The sequence below is a fragment of the Anabrus simplex genome, chromosome 8 (assembly GCF_040414725.1).
Source record: "Anabrus simplex isolate iqAnaSimp1 chromosome 8, ASM4041472v1, whole genome shotgun sequence".
Lineage (NCBI taxonomy): Eukaryota > Metazoa > Arthropoda > Insecta > Orthoptera > Tettigoniidae > Anabrus > Anabrus simplex.
The window spans coordinates 65,634,622-65,652,999 of NC_090272.1; the positions used below are offsets into that span (position 1 = coordinate 65,634,622).

The 18,378-nt window shown below is 39.4% G+C and overlaps 1 protein-coding gene across 2 annotated transcripts in view; it reads right to left on the reverse strand.

Annotated features, from left to right (window-relative positions):
- The window catches only part of Polr3A (RNA polymerase III subunit A), a 114,887-nt gene that overhangs the window by 17,125 nt on the left and 79,384 nt on the right, over positions 1-18,378 (reverse strand). For both annotated transcript variants that reach the window (XM_067152880.2, XM_067152878.2), the window contains exons 18-21: positions 12,605-12,773; positions 9,177-9,600; positions 7,698-7,816; positions 1,423-1,570 (exon numbers count right to left, since the gene is read on the reverse strand). In XM_067152880.2, the coding sequence (XP_067008981.2) occupies positions 1,423-1,570; positions 7,698-7,816; positions 9,177-9,600; positions 12,605-12,773 (860 nt within the window). The remainder of the gene's footprint in view (positions 1-1,422; positions 1,571-7,697; positions 7,817-9,176; positions 9,601-12,604; positions 12,774-18,378) is intronic.

Genomic DNA, 18,378 nt, shown 5'->3' on the forward strand with positions numbered 1-18,378 from the left:
GAAATATACATATCTTAAAAACATATTCTGTAGTCTCTCTAATTTATTGATGTAAGATTTATAGAATGGCATTCAAACAACAGAAGCATATTCCAACTGACTCCATATTAAGGAATAAAATATTATTTCTATCTAAAAAGTGTAAATGACCAAAAAAAAAAAAAACCACAGAAAATATATCCAACACATTTCTTTTACAAGTTTTTTTATGTCGCACCGACACAGGTCTTATGGCGACGATGGGACGATTGACGAAGTGCTACATCCTAAGCCAAAAGGCAGATTGTCACATGATTCTCGTCCTTTGAGTCTGGCCTTCTTGCCATACGTGCAATCTGTCACGGATAGGATTGGCAATATTCTCAGAAAGCACAATATCAAGACCATTTTTAAGCCTAATATCACCATAGGCAATTGTTTGCGATCTGTCAAAGATCCTATTGGTTTAAACTGCGCTGGAATTTATATGATTCTTTGCTCGGTTTATGTCGGCCAAACATGTAGGAAAGTAGCAACAAGGGTTAAAGAACATCGCAGGCACTTACGTCTTTGCCAGCCAGAGAAGTCTGCTGGGGCAGAACATGCCATACATAATGACCATCAAATAATTTTTGATGCAACTTCTGTCATTTGTAAAGAGAAACATTTTATTCCCAGAATCATTCGTGAGGTGATAGAAATTGCTAAACGCCCGAATAATTTTAACAAAGGTGACGGCTATATACTAAGTAGATCATGGCTACCCTCCATAGTTAAGTCGTCAACATCTTTCTCCGTGACTCTGGAGGCCCTGGAATGAACTACATTTCTAAGTCTCTCTATCTTGAGTCTGTTTACTATGGAGAGACCGTAGCCATTTTGCTTTGTTGTTGCTCTGAAGACGATCCTGGTCGCAGGATTGAAACACGTCAGCTGGTATTTATTTATTTATTATTACACGACCTAATATCCCCAAATAATTATCATAATGTGACTAGTGATAGTTGTTATCATGACTGTTTTTATAAGATGCAAAATCACATGGTCATTCTCTCCTTGTGATCAGGAAGATAATGAATCGAAATGCGAAGAAAAATGAGAAGGAACGTTTATTTGAAGGAAAAGGCAAAAAGGCATGGGGGAGTCTGAAAGCCTAGGCCTCGATTGCTCCAGTATCACCCCAAGCCATAAGAAAACAAAATGTGTTGGCCTACAATGCCCTAAGCCCCTGGAACTTATCAACAGTAACATAGTAACATTACACTGACTGACCCTCCGTTTCTTCCATTGCTACTCATCTCTGCTAGATGGCATTACTGCTGCAATTACAAAAACTAACCCATCAATGATGGGTGCACAACAGTGAATATAGAATAAATATTAATGAATACCTTATATCCCAGATTTCTGACAGTTTCTTTAGGATAGGGGGAAACAACTCACCTTAATAACGACCTTAGGTATGCTCTGCTTCAAGGCTCCTAGAGCACTGTTGAGACTAATATGCTGCTTTCCTGGTTTCACAGTAATAAAACTGTCGGACACGACAGATACCAAATTTGGCTTCAGTTTCAGGCGAGAAGTGCATATACTGCAAATGAAAATAACTCTACTGTTAACAAATTCCCTTTCATAGTAAAGGAACAACGAAGTATCAAGTCAAATCAAATCACACATAGAGAGATAAGAATATGAAAAGGACGACATAATAGGACAAAAACAATGACAGGTCAGGTGTACGAAATGGGAGCAATAAAAAGAGACAAACATGAAAACACAAACGTACAAGAACAACCTCCAAATTTTCATACGCTGCCATCCACAGACAGACTCTCTCATCAATCCCAATTCTTACACACCAATCTTCTCTCAACTCCTGACAAGCTTATTTCTGCTTTTTAGCTTCATCATCAGGGCACACTTCAACACTGGCCATCTTGACAGATCCCTTAAGTAATGAAAAGGAACAAGACAAGAAAGAAAGATCACAACATGAACAGGAAAACATACACGGACAAACACAATGGCAGGCCAGCGTTGGAAGAGAGAGTAAAAAAGAAAAAAAGAGAAATGAACAAACATGAAAAGACAAGTACAATTTCCACATCTTCAATCTCTATACCAATCTTAGGTAGGCAAATATGAAGTAAATAACAAAATAAGAGAACATTTTTCCAGAATACAAATTAAGCTGGATAACGGGAGGAAAATGTGATACTTAACTACAGTGAAACCTTGTTAGTGTGTTCTTAATTAAGATGTTTTTATAAATGCAAAGTCCCAATTCTCATCATATTAAATCTATACACAAATATCTCACTTATCAAGTCACAAATTTTCGCTATTACCGCTTATAACAATCACATTTTCCTAGCGGTGAAAATGTTATTTGTAAACCTGTGTGAAAGGAACATGGTTTCCAACTTGGATAAGAATGCTTGCCACAGTTGCATGATAACGGGAAAAGGCTTTGAATTCCTGAACTTTACAGGCTAACTTGCACCTTCAGGGAGCAAGCCGTTAGCTTCAGGAATGTTCATTTTTGCTTGCTGGTTAGCAGTGAGATAGGTGAATAACACAGTGAGCCTGTTTGTGCTTGTATTTCACATTCCATTCACAAGTGAAACATTTATTTTGTGTTGAGTGGTAGAGTGAAGGGTACCGCACCGAATATTTGTCGTGTGATAGCCTATATCTGGATTAGGAACATAATCATGTGAAGTTGACTGACGTGGTGCATATTTGTCCTGTGATAGCCTAGTTATGGACATGAAAAAAGTCGTGAAATTCCTTACTAATAAAGACAAAATTAAAATATCAGAAAGTGGACAGGCATCTGCATCTTTATGCGCGCAGACGTGGCACGAATGTTGAAGCTCGCACCTTCGAGTTTTGACTCGATCACTTGTGTCGGTCAAAGTTTTGTCGGATTAAAAATGGCAGCCAAAGTAATTCTTTCGCAGACACACATGGTCGTGTGTAACCTACAATTCACTGTCTAAGAGTGTGACTCAAAAATAATGTTTAATAACCCACTGGTCCGAAATAAAAGGCTTCTACTAACATTTGTTTTAGAAAGAGTGTGATCTGCAATAACACTTCGATACTTTTATGTTTTTATATTTATTGTCTCGTGTTTTTCAGACCTTTTATTGCACTGTCCAGCTCAATGGCTATACGGTTAGCGTACTAGCCTTTGGTCACAGGGGTCCTGGGTTCGATCCCCGGCAGGTTCGGGAATTTTAACCATAATTGGTTAATTCCGCTGGCACGGGGGCTGGGTGTATGTCTCTTCTTCATCATGATTACATCTCCATCATGACGCGCAGGTCGCCTATAGGTGTCAAATCAAAGGACTTTCATATGGAGAGCCGAACTTGTCCTCGGACACTACCGGCACTAAAAGCCATACGCCACTTCATTTCAGTGCACTGTTATTGTATCAGCCCCAGCGGAAAAGGTTTTTATATTTGTTCTCTTGTGTTTTTCACACCTTTAATACCTACTCTCTTCTCATCTTTAGAAATGGTATCGTTTTCACTGTACCCACGGATACCCAGCGTAAAAGGTTGTTGTGGGCTACGGATGTTCGTAATTTCATTCGTAGATGATAATCAAAGACATAAATTATTTTCCAAGTTACTATTTTTGTGTCCCCCCATTGGAGTGACATATGGTTATTAGGTTGACTATGCAACAGAGAAAGCGCACGTCACCCCTAGGGGTGACGGCCTTTTTACCAATGTTGTTGTGGAACACTGTGCTCTGTGTTGTGAGCTGTTGATTTACATGCCTTTCAACGAGTTCCTTGTAATTTACAGTTTGGTGACAATTTAATTCATGTTGTGTGTTTCTGTGTTGAGTAAGCCATGATTACCGATAGAGAGATAGAAGAACAACTTGAAAAGGGTTCGAATGTTGAATCAAGAGATGTTGACATTTAGGACCTGCAATGTGATGCCACCTTTTCCAAGTTGAAATTCGACAGTAGTTTGTGTAGTGAGGACACTAGCAAAGATTCCGGTGCTGCATCGGGCGATGATTCAACCAATTCACCAGCAAGTGACAATTACTGGAGAACATTCTCAGGTTTGCAGAAACATTTTTTATTCACACGTAACCCCGGTTTACAATTTCATCTGAGTGCTAAAACAGTATGTAAGAATAAAGCAATAATAAACTCCAATCCACATTATTTTCCTTGCCATTAATAACTGAATTCTGATGGTTGCGTATGTCAAATGTTAGAGAGATTCTACTGTCTGTTGCGCAATGCACAGCGTGCTGAGAAAGGAATGGGCACTGCACTGCACTCTATGAACACCTTACGTGAACAAGCAATGCAATACAACAGCGAATGGTAGCGCTAGTTTCATGCGACAGCCTAAAGTTGAGAGGCCTGGACACACTACCGTGTCACTCCACGAGGGGTGACATACTACATTTTGTATGAGGGTCCGTCACCCCACATGGGGTGACATCGTCTTCAAAGTGTTAACAAATTAAAATTGAGCTCTTTTCTTTACCAATTTGACCGTATTTTCTCAAATTAAAACAAAAATTCATCCTGTTTTATGACCAACATTTTTCTTGTTACATTATTTCGTTATTCAGACGATATGATTGCCATTTTCCATATATGCACTGTAAGTGATCGAGAAGGCAATCGCTTTTGAGTAACCAATATGCTTCACCCGTCATCCAATGTAAGACATCACTCTATTAGCTGAGTAGGAGTGCCAAGTTTGCAATCCACCAATGAATGCTACGCTTTGTGTAACCAATAGGCTTTGCCCATCAACCAATGTAAGACGACATACTATTGGCCGAGTAGGATCGCGATGTTTGTAATCCACCAATGAACACAACGGTTTCGTCGCATCATGCATTGCATGTTTCTTCTTCGTATTTAATTCACAAAGCAACTTGTTTCTGTTAAGGTTACATCATTAAACTTGCAAAGTTTGTGTGCATTTCATTAAATAAATAAGTTCATATCATCGCAAATGGATAAGCAGAAGCGACAGAAGTTTTCACTGAGTGAAAAACGTAAAATACTTGTGAAAGTAAAGAGAGGCGGAAAGAAAGGAGAAGTAGCGAAGAACTATGGCATTAGCCTATCAACACTTTCTACTGTTTTTAAACTGAAAAGTAAGATAGAGGAAAATATTGATGCTGATGCCCTAGGTCCACAGCGTAAGAAGATCAGGACAGCCGACTATAAGGAGGTGGACCAAGCCGTCTATACGTGGTTTGTGGAAATGTGGAGTAAAAACATTCCAATAAATGGCCCACTGTTATGTGAGCGTGCGCGATCTTTCGCACGTTCACTTGGGTCACCTGAGTTTATGGGTAGTGCTGGTTGGCTTCATAGGTTCCGGGAGAGATATGGCATATTCCACAAAATTATAAATGGTGAAGCTAACGATGCCCTGAAGGAAGTTGCGTCTTCATGGCGGCTGGAGACTCTAATGGATGCCTTGAAAGAATATTCGCCAGCAGACATTTATAATGCAGACGAAACTGTGTTATTTTATAAACTAATGCCAAACAAAACCCTTGATTTCAAGGGAAATAAGTGTTGTGGGGGGGAAACGTTCAAAAGAACGTATCACGGCTCTTTTGTGCACCAATTCCACAGGGACGGACAAAATGAAGCCTCTCATAATTGGGAAGTTTGGGAAGCCACGGTGCTTCAAGGGGGTGCAACATCTGCCCTGTGAATACAGGCACGACTCTAAGGCATGGATGGCATCTGTGCTATTCAAAGAGTCGTTGTTGGACATGGAACGTCGGATGAAGGCCGAAAAGAGGAGAATTCTTCTATTATTAGACAATTGCTCTTCTCATAATTGTGTGCCTCGCCATTTGGAGCATATAAAAGTTTTATTTTTGCCTCCAAATACAACTTCAATTCTGCAGCCGCTGGATCAGGGTATAATAATTGCAGTAAAGCGGCATTACCGAGCTCATATGGTCCGTTGAATGCTGTGCAATGTTGCCATGAATAGAGACATTAACATCAACATATTGGAAGCAATGCAGATATTTAATGCTGCATGGAAATCCCTGAATGCAGACACCATCACAAACTGCTTTAGAAAAGCTGGATGGTTTCACAGAAGATGACGCAGAAAGTGAAGTGTTGGATGATGTGGAAACCGAGGAGAATTGGATGCATTTGGGTACAACGTTGGATGTGCCATCTATGGTAAGTCTTACTGACTACATCAATGTAGATAGTGATGTAATAGTCCACAAAGAAATTACCAATGAGGAAATTGTGGAGGTCATTATGAATTATAGAGATCCATGTGATGAGGAGGAAGAGGAAGACAACCCCCAAAATGATTGTGATCGACAGAGCTTGACTCTTCAGCAGGCAATGAACATGGCACGTAGCCTTCAAGATTTTCTTGTGTCACGAAGTGATTGCCAGAATCCATTTTAAATTCATGTGCAGCGGTTAGTGATTATTTGGAACGAGCTTTTGTGTCTGGATCTGTTCAGAAGAAAATCACATACTTTTTCAAAAAATGAGGTTCTGGAACAATGTGTAAACCTGCTGGTACAATGTAAAAATAGATTTTCTGAAAACATCTGTCAATACTGTAACTCATAAAGGTATTTTCAAGTTATATAGATCCTGCAACGGATATAACAGGGCAGATGACCTCGTAGTTCTGCCCCTAAAAAAAAACCAATAACTAACGGATGTAATACTAGGCAAGTTCTTAAGAAATGACTTCAGTATAACAAAATTTCAGTATAACAAATTTATTTCAGAGGTCCCCAAAATTTTATTATACTGGTATTTTACTGTAAATCACTTAATTAAAACAAACAAGTAGATGAAGGTGTTTCTGGAAAACGCAGACCAAAAGAACTTGAAGAAGGTCCTTGGGGTATTAACCCCATCGTATCATTGAACTCAGCCAGGACGCATTGGATCAGATAGATTCACGGCAAGGCGTGAATAAAGAGCCCATGCAGTCTCCATGCTCGCAGTAGATAGACTCAATGTTCACTTCAGCATCAACAGGCTCGTTCACATTCGCCAGGAAAAAGGTGCGAGAGCAGACTGCGCAGTAAGTTAGAGTAAAGGCAAGCAAGTTCAGACTCCCTTCGGAAGAGAGCAGCACCAGACAAAGGCCTACAGCCTGAAACATTCGTTCCAGTCAACACATAAATAAAATTCAAAAGAGTTGAACCAGTTCACATACGCAGAAAATATGAGCAGTTTGTGATTACAAATCACTTTTAAAATAAAATTAGTCCACATCTTGATGAAAGGTATCCGTATACAAATCTCTACGGTAATAAAACCCAGTTCCAAAAATGTCTATGAAGGGAGTTATTTACGTTAATTCCATCGTAGGTTTCACTCCTGCAACCCCAACAGGGTATGTGGTAAGTAGTGGAGAAAGAAGCAGTAGTTAGAGAGCGACAGTGTGCAAGAATAATAATGCTATTTGCTTTACGTCCCACTAACTACTCTTATACGATATTCGGAGACGCCGAGGTGCCGGAATTTAGTCCCGCAGGAGTTCTTTTACGTGACAGTAAATCTACCGACACAAGACTGACGCATTTGAGCACCTTCAAATACCACCGGGCTGAGCCAGGATCGAACCTGCCAAGTTGCGTCAGACGGCCAGCGCCTCAAACGTCTCACCCACTCAGCCCGGCAGAGCGTGCAAGATCCAGTTAAAACATACCTGTATCGAATAGACTCTGCATCCACCTCCAATTTCAGCAGATTGATACGATCGACATCCAGCTTTATCAATATAAAAGCATCATCAGGCAGATAGACCTCATCGATATATTCAGATACCTGTAACACAAGATCAATCATCAATTACTTACAGACTTGCTAATCTGGATTAAGAGTAAGAATAAAATTGAATAATGAGAAAGGGTCCTAACAGAGACTAATAGAGAGATGCTATTAGAACAGGGTATAATCAAGTAAGTACTGTGGCAAATGGACTGAAACTAACTTGCCAGACAAAGCAGCCCTCTTCACGTGAGTTAACAAGCTGTAAATGGGCTTTTGACTGACTCAAAACACCTAAAACAAGCAATGTCTGTCATGCAATCTGAAGATGAACTACACTACAGTCATCTATATGGAGTGTCACGTAAACAGAAAAGGCTTAACCGAAAAACGGGAAGGCAGAGAGAGACGAATTACCCGACAGATCCAAGGTTCAGTTCTGGCAAATACTCAAGACTTCCCCCAGATTCAGAGGCTCTATGACTGTGCTAGGAAAAGGAAGGTAGCTTTCTTAGTCATGTGTCAAGATTGTCTCCCAACACTGACCATCTGCCCGTTTATCTTCTGGTAAAATAAGACAAAGACTGAGAAAGAAATAAAGGAAATTAGGTTGGCAGCCTTACGAAACAGACATGCTGTAAGACAGATCCTCAAGGAAGTCCGTAGTTTTCAGGAAAAAGCACGGAAGAAGAAAGGTATTGCAATGTCGAAATAAAGGAGGTATGCCCATGGAAAGACAACACTCGGCAAAACTTTTTATTAGCGTGTGTTATTCTTCATAGATTGGAATGCTGCCTTGCTTTCTCAAGTGTCTCCAAATATTTTACCAGTGTTGAACATATTTTAAACAATTATAAAACACCTAATATTTTATTGTCTATGTCACTTTTTGTATTGCACACTTTTTAGTGAAGATGTTCCACAAATTGGGATGAAACATGTACTAATTAGACATTAAGCTAAGTCCAAAATAGACAATAAGCTAAGTTTATGTAATCATAGATTAGCCATTAAAAAGTATTGCAAGGTGGAAATCATCTCTTAAAACCAAAATTGAGTTTAACACCAATACAAAACCCCACAATGAAATTTATAAATTGTTACTAATATCCCCTTCATTCAACTCGCGCCATTCTGGCGCAACGTGTTTACATTCAGCCAGCTGCCAATTTTCTTATAAAAATTTTAGCATTTTGCGCAGCTCACTTGTACTTAAGAAGCAAGCAGAAATTAATGGTGCCAAAAAGTTCTACAATTAGCCTACAAATGACAGAGGGACACAGTTTGAAACTCAAGCATGCTCTACTATGCAAACCATGGGAGACAACATACGAGACCAGTATGGTTTAGTATGCAACCTGCGGAAAAGAGTTAAATAAGATCACAATATGGAAGTATGATAAATGATTAATCTTACCTCTCCTAGGGTAGTCTTCTCGATGCGACCTTTGACTCTGCGTGCAAACTCTGGATCCTTGTCGTTCACTAAATAAGCTGTTATTATGGGTGTGCTGATAGTCTTGCTCGCATTGATTATTTCCTTTATTCGTGGCACACCCTGTGTGATATTCATGGAGGCTACACCAGCAAAATGGAAGGTCTTCAGTGTCATTTGGGTACCTGGCTCACCAATACTTTGAGCACCCAATGCCCCAACTGCTGTACCTGGTTCAATCTTTGCCCGCATATATTTCTCTCTGCAAGTATGGAAGAACTCCACAAGCTGGCTTAAAGTAAATCGTTCTAACTGCAGGATAACTGGTGCAACTGGAGTTTCATCGTCTAATCCAAGTTTGTGCCGTAATCTGGCTACGCGTCGAGCAAAACTCTCCATGAAAGTCCTTAAAGGCACAGCAAAACAAATACATATCAATAAATGCATTTATAAGTCGAAATTATTTTACAACTAAAAGTAGCATTGTTTTTACTCACAATATTATATTATTTTTAATTTATTCGTACACAGAGAACTTACAAACTTTGCAGAGGGATATGATAACTTCCTGTGGAAAAATTGCCACAGTGGCAGGAGTTCCATGTTTTAAATTTATATTTTTTTTTCCGTAATAACATTATTGGATTGAGATAAGTCTCTTACAAAAACTCCAGTAAAACAGGACACCTGGATTATAATCAAATTCTCTAATACATTGGATAAAAACAATTGATAGGTCTCAGAGGAAAGAAAAATATATAAATCTATTTGTTAAAATGTTTAAATTTGGGAAATTCACAGAAAACACTGACTATTTTAAATATTAAATAAAAAGAAGTGATAGATAGGCTATTGTATTTATTTGCATAATTTTCCCGTTTCTTCTTCAGCAACTTTTCCTCATAAACAGTGGGGGGATTACACGAATTTAACTTTGAATCTAAAATACTGATGGAATACCACCACTTTTGCAGTATGATCTTTCAGCAATAGCTGGCACACAGACGTCCTCCTTTGAAGAGAGAAGTTATTCGTCTTCATGAATCCATACAGCCACCCTCTGCTTGTTTTAAACTGTCGGATTCCTGTGTTGCTTTTCTCTGCATCCCCAGTGCCTTTAATTTGCTTTCCTCTGCATCCCCAGTGCCTTTAATTTGCTTTTCACTGCACCCTCAGTGCCTTTAATTTTAACATTTTGTGCAAAACTGAGTGACCATATTTCTTAATCCAGTTACATTCTGCATACTGGCCTCATTACGGTACCCAAAATAATAAGGCCATCTTCTTCACACACTGCAACTGTCCTTTTCATTTAAGCCAATAGAATTTATGTGATGGCTCTATGCAAAACACACATGCTGCAGTATGGCTGCCATTATTTTCTGTGAACATCATCATTGTTAATATAAACTGTGTGCTGTAATTCCTGTTTCCTTTATCCACCACCAACCACTATTCACTTACATATGTAAAAATAATTAGCACAGAGACCTGTATATGTTACAGAACAAGTGCATGCCTCTTGTGTGGTAAATTAGCATATTAATGATGCATTCATAGACCAACATTATGAGTAGCTTGCTGAGACAAATGGTCCTCTTAATGCAGTGTTACTGTTTCCACTTCTTTGTCGCAACATACAAACTTATGACCAGCTGTTGAAACAATAGGGCTGCAGCTAGACAAGCATTGTTAAATGTAACAATTTTTTACAGAAATGTGCGTAAAATTTTATTCAGTTCACACCAACTAGACCATACGCTAAATAACACAGTTATCTATGCATTAAATGACATACAGTAGGTTACAGAAAGCACCAGCTACACAATGTATTACTAAAGCAGATGCTTTTGTTAACCCTTTCACTCCGGCATAGCGAATATGGTGGCGAGACCCTTTGGACGCGAGCAGCGTGTGGTTCACCGAGCTCGCTGTACGGGATACTTGTCTCGCTCCGCTCTCCTGTCCGCATATGGCTCGCGACGTGAGAAAAGAACAGGCAGAGTTTTAAAGTATTTTATTTTATTTGTAATGCACATTCAGTGAAATGCTTATGACTATATTTTTAACACTTTTCATTCTGCTCACACAGAAGAGTTATGATATGCATGTTAAAAATTAGCCGAAAGAAACTTAACATGCTGCCACTGTCCACTAAACTTTTCAATCCGGAGTTAGTTGCATCAAGCTTACATTTCTTCAGATTCAGGTTCTACTTTTTCCAATTTTGTTTTCTGCTTGCTGGTTTATGCACCTGATCTTCATCATCACTATTTTCATCTTTAGTTGAATCGTCGAAATAGGTTAAACTTTTAGACGATGAAGCGGTAAATGGAGTAGAAGGTGTGACTGAAGTCGTTGCGTCACCAGAATCAGATGATAAATCACTATCATCATCACCGTCTTCAAAGTCGCTACCATATAAGGGCAGGAGCTTCCTCCACAGTATATCTTCTGTCCATCATCACGCCTTTCACAATTTAAAAGCGACTGAAGGCTAAGTCAAGAAGCACAAGCACGTCAGCATAGGGGAGCAACTAGGTGCGAAGTGAGTAGCGTACCGGACACAGCGCTTTCGTCTTCGAACTGGTTACTCCTGTCATCTGGTGATCACAGCCATAACTACAGACTCCAAAATCAGCCACGAGAGACCTCCAAGGCCGAACTTCTCCAGCAGTCTATCGTAGTGAAACTGAAAACAGCCGAAAGAGACGCGACTTCTACAGCAGTCGACCGGCTATGAGGTACAGCTGCAGCACGACTGCTACAGCAGTCCACCGGGTGCGCGGTACAGCTCCCTCCCAACTGCTACAGCAGTCATCCGGGGCAAAAGGGTTAAAGGGCCTCAGTGTAGATCATCGTGCAGATTCAAAGAAATTAAGCATTTTGAAATGTCAGGATAGAATTAAGCGTAACAATAAAAGTGACTGTTTCGTCACTGGTTTTCAGACAACGTCATGAACAGAAACAACTAAGAAAGTGGCAAACACTTCCAATAATACTTGCTATCGACCAGGTCACTCAAACACTATGTTACTTAACTTACATATAGCAGTTATGAATTGCATCCTTTACTAGAAAATTATTTCATGACCACAAATTTTGCAAATAAACAGAAAACACACCAATGACAAAACGTTTACATAATCATGGTGGGAAAATTATGCAAATTATCTTCTCTCAAATTTCCATTTCAAAATGAAGAATGGGAATATTCAGGTAAATATGGTAATAAACCTACTTTCAACTTGGTTCTAGTTAAAAAAAGCCTAGAAATATATTTTTGCTTTATCTTGGGAAGGTGATTTTAAAAATACAAGTACAAGGGAAAAAAAGAAAGAAAGAAACAACCCTCTAACAGGAATTGGAACAAAAATTATTATGCAACACGAGAAAACACAAGAATTCACCTCAGTTCATCTTTGAAGTCCTGATGACACCCATCAAAATCTTCTGACTTGAGGATCTCTTCTGCAGCCTTCATGATACTGGGACCATCGAGAGGTTCTTCTTCAGAATATGGACATTTGGCACGAACATGGTCCAGAACTCTCTGAAAGTCCACAGGACAGTCCTTTCCTAAAATTAATACAGAATTATACATTATACGGGAGGGAAGGACGAAGGATAACCCCTCTCCCCCATGACACTACAGCCCTGATGGGCCTTGGCTGACCAAAAGACTGCTGCTTAGTCCAAAGGCCTGCAGGTTATGAGGTGATGTGTGGTCGGCACAATGAATCCTCTCGGCCGTTTTTCTTAGCTTTCTAGATTGGGGCTACTATCCCCCCGTCAGGCAGTTCCTCAACTGTATTCACATAGGCTGGGTGGGCCTCAAACCAGTCCTCGTATCCAGGTAAAAATCGCTGATCTGGCCGGAAATCAAACCTGAGGCCTTCGGATGAGAGGCAGGTACCCCTAGACCATGGGGCCAGCACAAAGGTTAAATTTTGAACAAATAATTGGGCAGCCATAGAAGAGTATGTAAATTTAAAGATAAAACTCATAATGGTATGTACTAATTCTGTGCTAGGGATTAAGAGTATAAGTCATGTTATATCGGGTCCTCATAGTACAAGTCACTGATTTCATTTTCAACAGTTAGAAGAAAAAAACGATTATTAAAAAATGAAAAAAACAATTTTCTGAAATTTATTTCATACCCTCTACAAGTAATACTGTCTCTGTTTTAAAAACTTCAAACTTATGTCCTGAAATGTAGCTACTATTGAATAATAATGATGATGATGATGCTACTTGCTTTATGTCCCACAAACTACTTTTACGGGTTGTTGAAACGCCGAGGTGCTGGAATTTTGTCCCACAGAAGTTCTTGTACGTGCCAGTAAATCTACCGACACTAGGCCGACGTATTTGAGCACCTTCAAATACTAATGGACTGAGCCAGGATCGAACCTGCCAAGTTGGAGTCAAAAGGTCAGTGACTCAACCCTCTGAGCCACTCAGCCCGGCGACTTATAATCTTTAGCCCTGGCATGAAAGAATTATCGTGTAGGAGCTCCCACCCACTAGCAGGATAGTATCTCCACATGTCATCTAGTCCATGAAGTGACAGAACATTTCACGAGCTATATTGTGCTATGTCATGTGTATTGCCATCTCAGCTTTTCAACACTTGTATGAGCAAGGATTTCACCACATGGTATACGTAAAACTGGCGACCATACCATGGTGGAAATGTCTAAAATGCTCCTCAAATCAATTCTGACCAACATGAGTCCAATATCATTGTGCATTATCCAGTTGGAATAAATCATCTTTGTGTAGGTACATGAAACCTATGAAGGGCTGCAAAATGTCACCAAACAGTTGCCAAGTAAGAGGCAGAAACCAATGATGGGGCATACCAGATGTTAATAATAATGTTATTTGCTTTACGTCCCACTAACTACTTTTTAAGGTCTTCGGAGACGCCGAGGTGCCGGAATTTAGTCCCGCAGGAGTTCTTTTACGTGCCAGTAAATCTACCGACACGGGGCTGTCGTATTTGAACACCTTCAAATACCACCGGACTGAGCCAGGATCGAACCTGCCAAGTTGGGGTTAGAAGGCCAGCGCCTTAACCGTCTGAGCCACTCAGCCCGGCGCATACCAGATGAACACATCCTACATCAAAGACTGATGTTAAACAACACTGCATTAATCTGTTAGTTATCTGTTTGGTACCTCCTATACTGAATGTTGATATGATTCCTGCCAATGATGAATGTCTGTTACCATGGATCATGATCATTAAATGCCCCCTTTTTTTTTTTTTTTTTTGCAATTAGAAGTAGTAATTACCAGGCATTTTGCACAAAATGTTTCTATAAAGCTACTACCAGATAACACACTCATTATGAAAATACCACAGGCAGAACTAGCCGATTATAAATATCAGGGGAAGGTAAGCAAACAGCATAGAAATTGAGCAGGCTGCATACCTAACAGCACGTGGAAGATTATGCATTTCTTAAAACAAAGTAAGTAAGGACTAAACCAGTGCTCGTGCACATCAGTGGCGGCGCGTGACTTTTACAGTAAGGGAAGCACATATCATAACCTAAGAAGATATATACAGTAAAATAAACACAATAACTCATATTGTCTTGTGCTATTTGAATGTTAATTCCATTCGCCTCTCCTTCTTGAAGAATTCTTCTATGACAAGGCTGTAGAATTCTTCTTCATTCTTTGATGACTTCAATTTCAGTAACGTCTTCAAACTCGACAGCAGAGACAAGTTTGAGAGACTCTGTTGTCCCTGTGTGTTTCTGCAATAGGTGCGGATTCTCGGAAGTGCCAAAAATGAACGTTTGGCACTAGCACTGGAAACTGGGATAGCTGAAATCGACGCACATTACTTAATCCTTACCCCTCGAATTAAAGTTCTCTGTGTTGCCTATACTACTCGTATTTTAAATGTACATTTTTATCTTATATGACCTGTATTAATCTTTCACAATTTTGGAGATAGCACTTGCTTTTAAATGGTGTAGTGAGGCTATACATGTTTACAGCGAGCTATACTGGAGCAAATAAAAGCAATATGTGGAATTTAAGACGAATTATTTTGCATTTTTATTATTACCGTTATCGCATACCGATTGGTTTCGTTAATAATTTAGTGTACAAATTATCGCTAAAAAACAATTGAAAAACTCTATTCAGTCTCTGTTTTCATACCTCGCGGTAGTTTGTGGGCTGAAACCACTGTAAACGGCAATTTCTTGAAATCTGAATCTGTTGATTTATAACTGTGCCAGCCGTCAGCAACAGGTAGCCTACATGTTGGGTTACGGTACACAAACCGATCATCGTCAGTTCACTTTTAGGCATCGTGAAATGCTATTAGATATATTCATTAGTAGCAGAGGTGCGAAAATACTCTGGTTTCGTGTGTTGCCTGACATATACAACATATATATGACTAGAAGAGCACATGGCGACCATGTTTGTTTACTATCGCTCGAGCTTACATGTGCGTGAGTGGACAGCTGCCGGCTACACTGCCATCTAAATAATAGATTTTTGACTGACTGTCAAATAGTATCTGGATTCTACAAAGTTCCACGTGGAACCAAAAGATGGCAGTACAGTATATCATCGTGTATTTTGTCTGCTAAGAGATGGCAGACGAGCGGTGGGCAATAAAATGCCATGTCGGGTCTCCCCCGACATGCGAGTGGTAAAGGTTAAACAGTTCAGAAATGGCAGATTGTGACAATCCACTACTTTTTAAATAAAACAAAAGTTGTAGAACTCCCATCGTAAGATACTCATCGGAGGAATAAGCTACGCTAAGCTCGCTTCTGAGACGGGCGAAGTCAAAATGCTGACCGTAACTGTTTCCAAGAACAGAATGCTGCTTCAGGAAAACTTTTCTTCGTGTTCTTTTGATCAACTAACCGTAAAAATGTTAATTTCTCGAGTGCTTGGAACCGAAATTCTAGTTGGGTATGTATATTGTCATATATGTTGCAATATATGCGACGGTAGTGTAAATTTATGTCGCAGGTTTCATTTTGATGTAGCCTCTTCTTTGGCAGCTCATAGCTCTCTTGACATTTGTTCCGTACTCTTTCGAATTCATTTCTTTTTTCGTGAATGATACTTTTGTTTCCACTACTTTGGCAATACAGAAATTAACATGCAGTGCTTTCATTTGAAGAATTTCAAAGAGAGAATCGGTTAAGCAAAATATCTTGCTGAAAACTAATAAAATGAAAATGAACTGGAATTCTGAGAGAACACTGCTAAAACTTTGAACTTCGTGATACGTTTGACTCTCCCATTGCTCTGGATTTTCAAGGATATTTTCGAACAACTGAACTAATTCTTCTTTTTGTTCATGAATTGTTTCAACAAGTCTTCCGTTGTAATTCCATTGTGTTGGACACACTTTAGGAAAAGTCTCTTGACTTCTTTATCTAATGCAGCAGTTCTCTTTGTCGAATTAAAAACAAGTTTTATCACATACCAATACACTTGAACGGAATGAGTCGTGAGATGCATTCCCTTCGGCGGAGCTTCCCGAACCCAAGCGAATAATTACGAAGGGACGAGAGTGAAGCCATGGTCGAGTGCGAGTCTGGCAGGCTACTTGCCTAATGAACGGCTTTCATAGCACATCCTTGCATAGCTCTTGGAGACAGACTTATGTTTGCAACTCTCAACTGCCCATGCATCACTGTCACGTTAAAATAAAGTTAATTGTACATAATATAAAAGACACAAAATTTAAAATAAATACTGGCTGCAATAACATGCATAAATATATGTATTTTTTGTGTAATAATTTTTAAGGGAATGACTCATTCCCTTCATTCCATGGAATAACTGCCCCTGGTGTACACTATGTTAAAAGTTGAGATCTTCATATCATTTGAGTTGGAATTATTGGAAATAACTTCTTTTTTTTTTTTCTTTACGTCGCACCGACACAGATAGGTCTTATGGCGACGATGGAACGGGAAAGGCCTAGGAATGGGAAGGAATCGGCCGTGGCCTTAATTAAGGTACAGCCCCAGCATTTGCCTGGTGTGAAAATGGGAAACCACGAAAAACCATCTTCAGAGCTGCCGACAGTGGGTTTTGAACCCACTATCAGCCAGATGCGAGCTCACAGCTGCGCAATCCTAACCGCACGGCCAACTCGCCTGGTGAAATAACTTCTATCGGCATACTGATTCCCACAATGGTAGTAATGGAGGTCGAAGTATTTGCTTGCAGTCTGCTAAAATTAAACAACCCTCTGCCTATTCTATATGCTATTTCAAAATTCTCCTTCGGTTATATGATGTATAGTTCCAACAAATGTTGAGAATAGTGTTGAAGCAACCAAATCTCTGTTTAACATCTGCTGTGATACCAAAAGGTTCTCCTGGTCCATTACTATTTAGAAGAGTTCCAGTCATTTTGTCATGCAACAGTTCAAAAATCTAGATGAACTTTGGAGAGCAACCAATTAGAGCTAAAAATTCTCAACAATGCTACTAGACTGAGTCAAAGTCCTTGACAAGATCTCATTCCTGAACTTGTCCATTCTGGTCTTTCTGGACAGTGGATCTGAGGAACTTCATCTCTGATACCTGCAGTATTAACAAGTTTCTCTTAAGAAGAATGGATGTTTTGATAACACAGGTCAAGATCAGCAAGAAGCAGCTGCTGAATAAAGCCAATTTTGCTTCCTTTGGAATCTTTGCATCCCAAAGAAGGATCCCCACTTGTTGGTAGAAGAGGGAACACTTTTGCTTCCCCATGGTGCAAAAATCTCCAAACTCATTGTCTTTCTTCTTGAACTGTTCTTTTGAACTTCAACTTCTTGGCTTATTAGTATAAATACCAATTAAAATTTCTAATTTAAAGGGTCTAATATTAATGATTACAAAAATTTGTTAAATTAACATTAACACCAAAATTTTGAATAACAATATTAATGAAAACATCCTCCTATAAGATATGGTCTCTAGAATTTAGAATATTAATGATGATAACACTGTTCTTTACTTCAATGAATAAGATGTTTCTGCAGGGGACAAGAGACAAGGAAAAAGAATGTGTTAAGCGAGAAAACGTACAAATGAAAACTATCCAACAGGGATATGAGTCGTCCAGTTGCAAAACCCGTTATATCCATTTTTTTCTCAAAATAAGTTATACCGCTATTGTATGCAGCTCAACA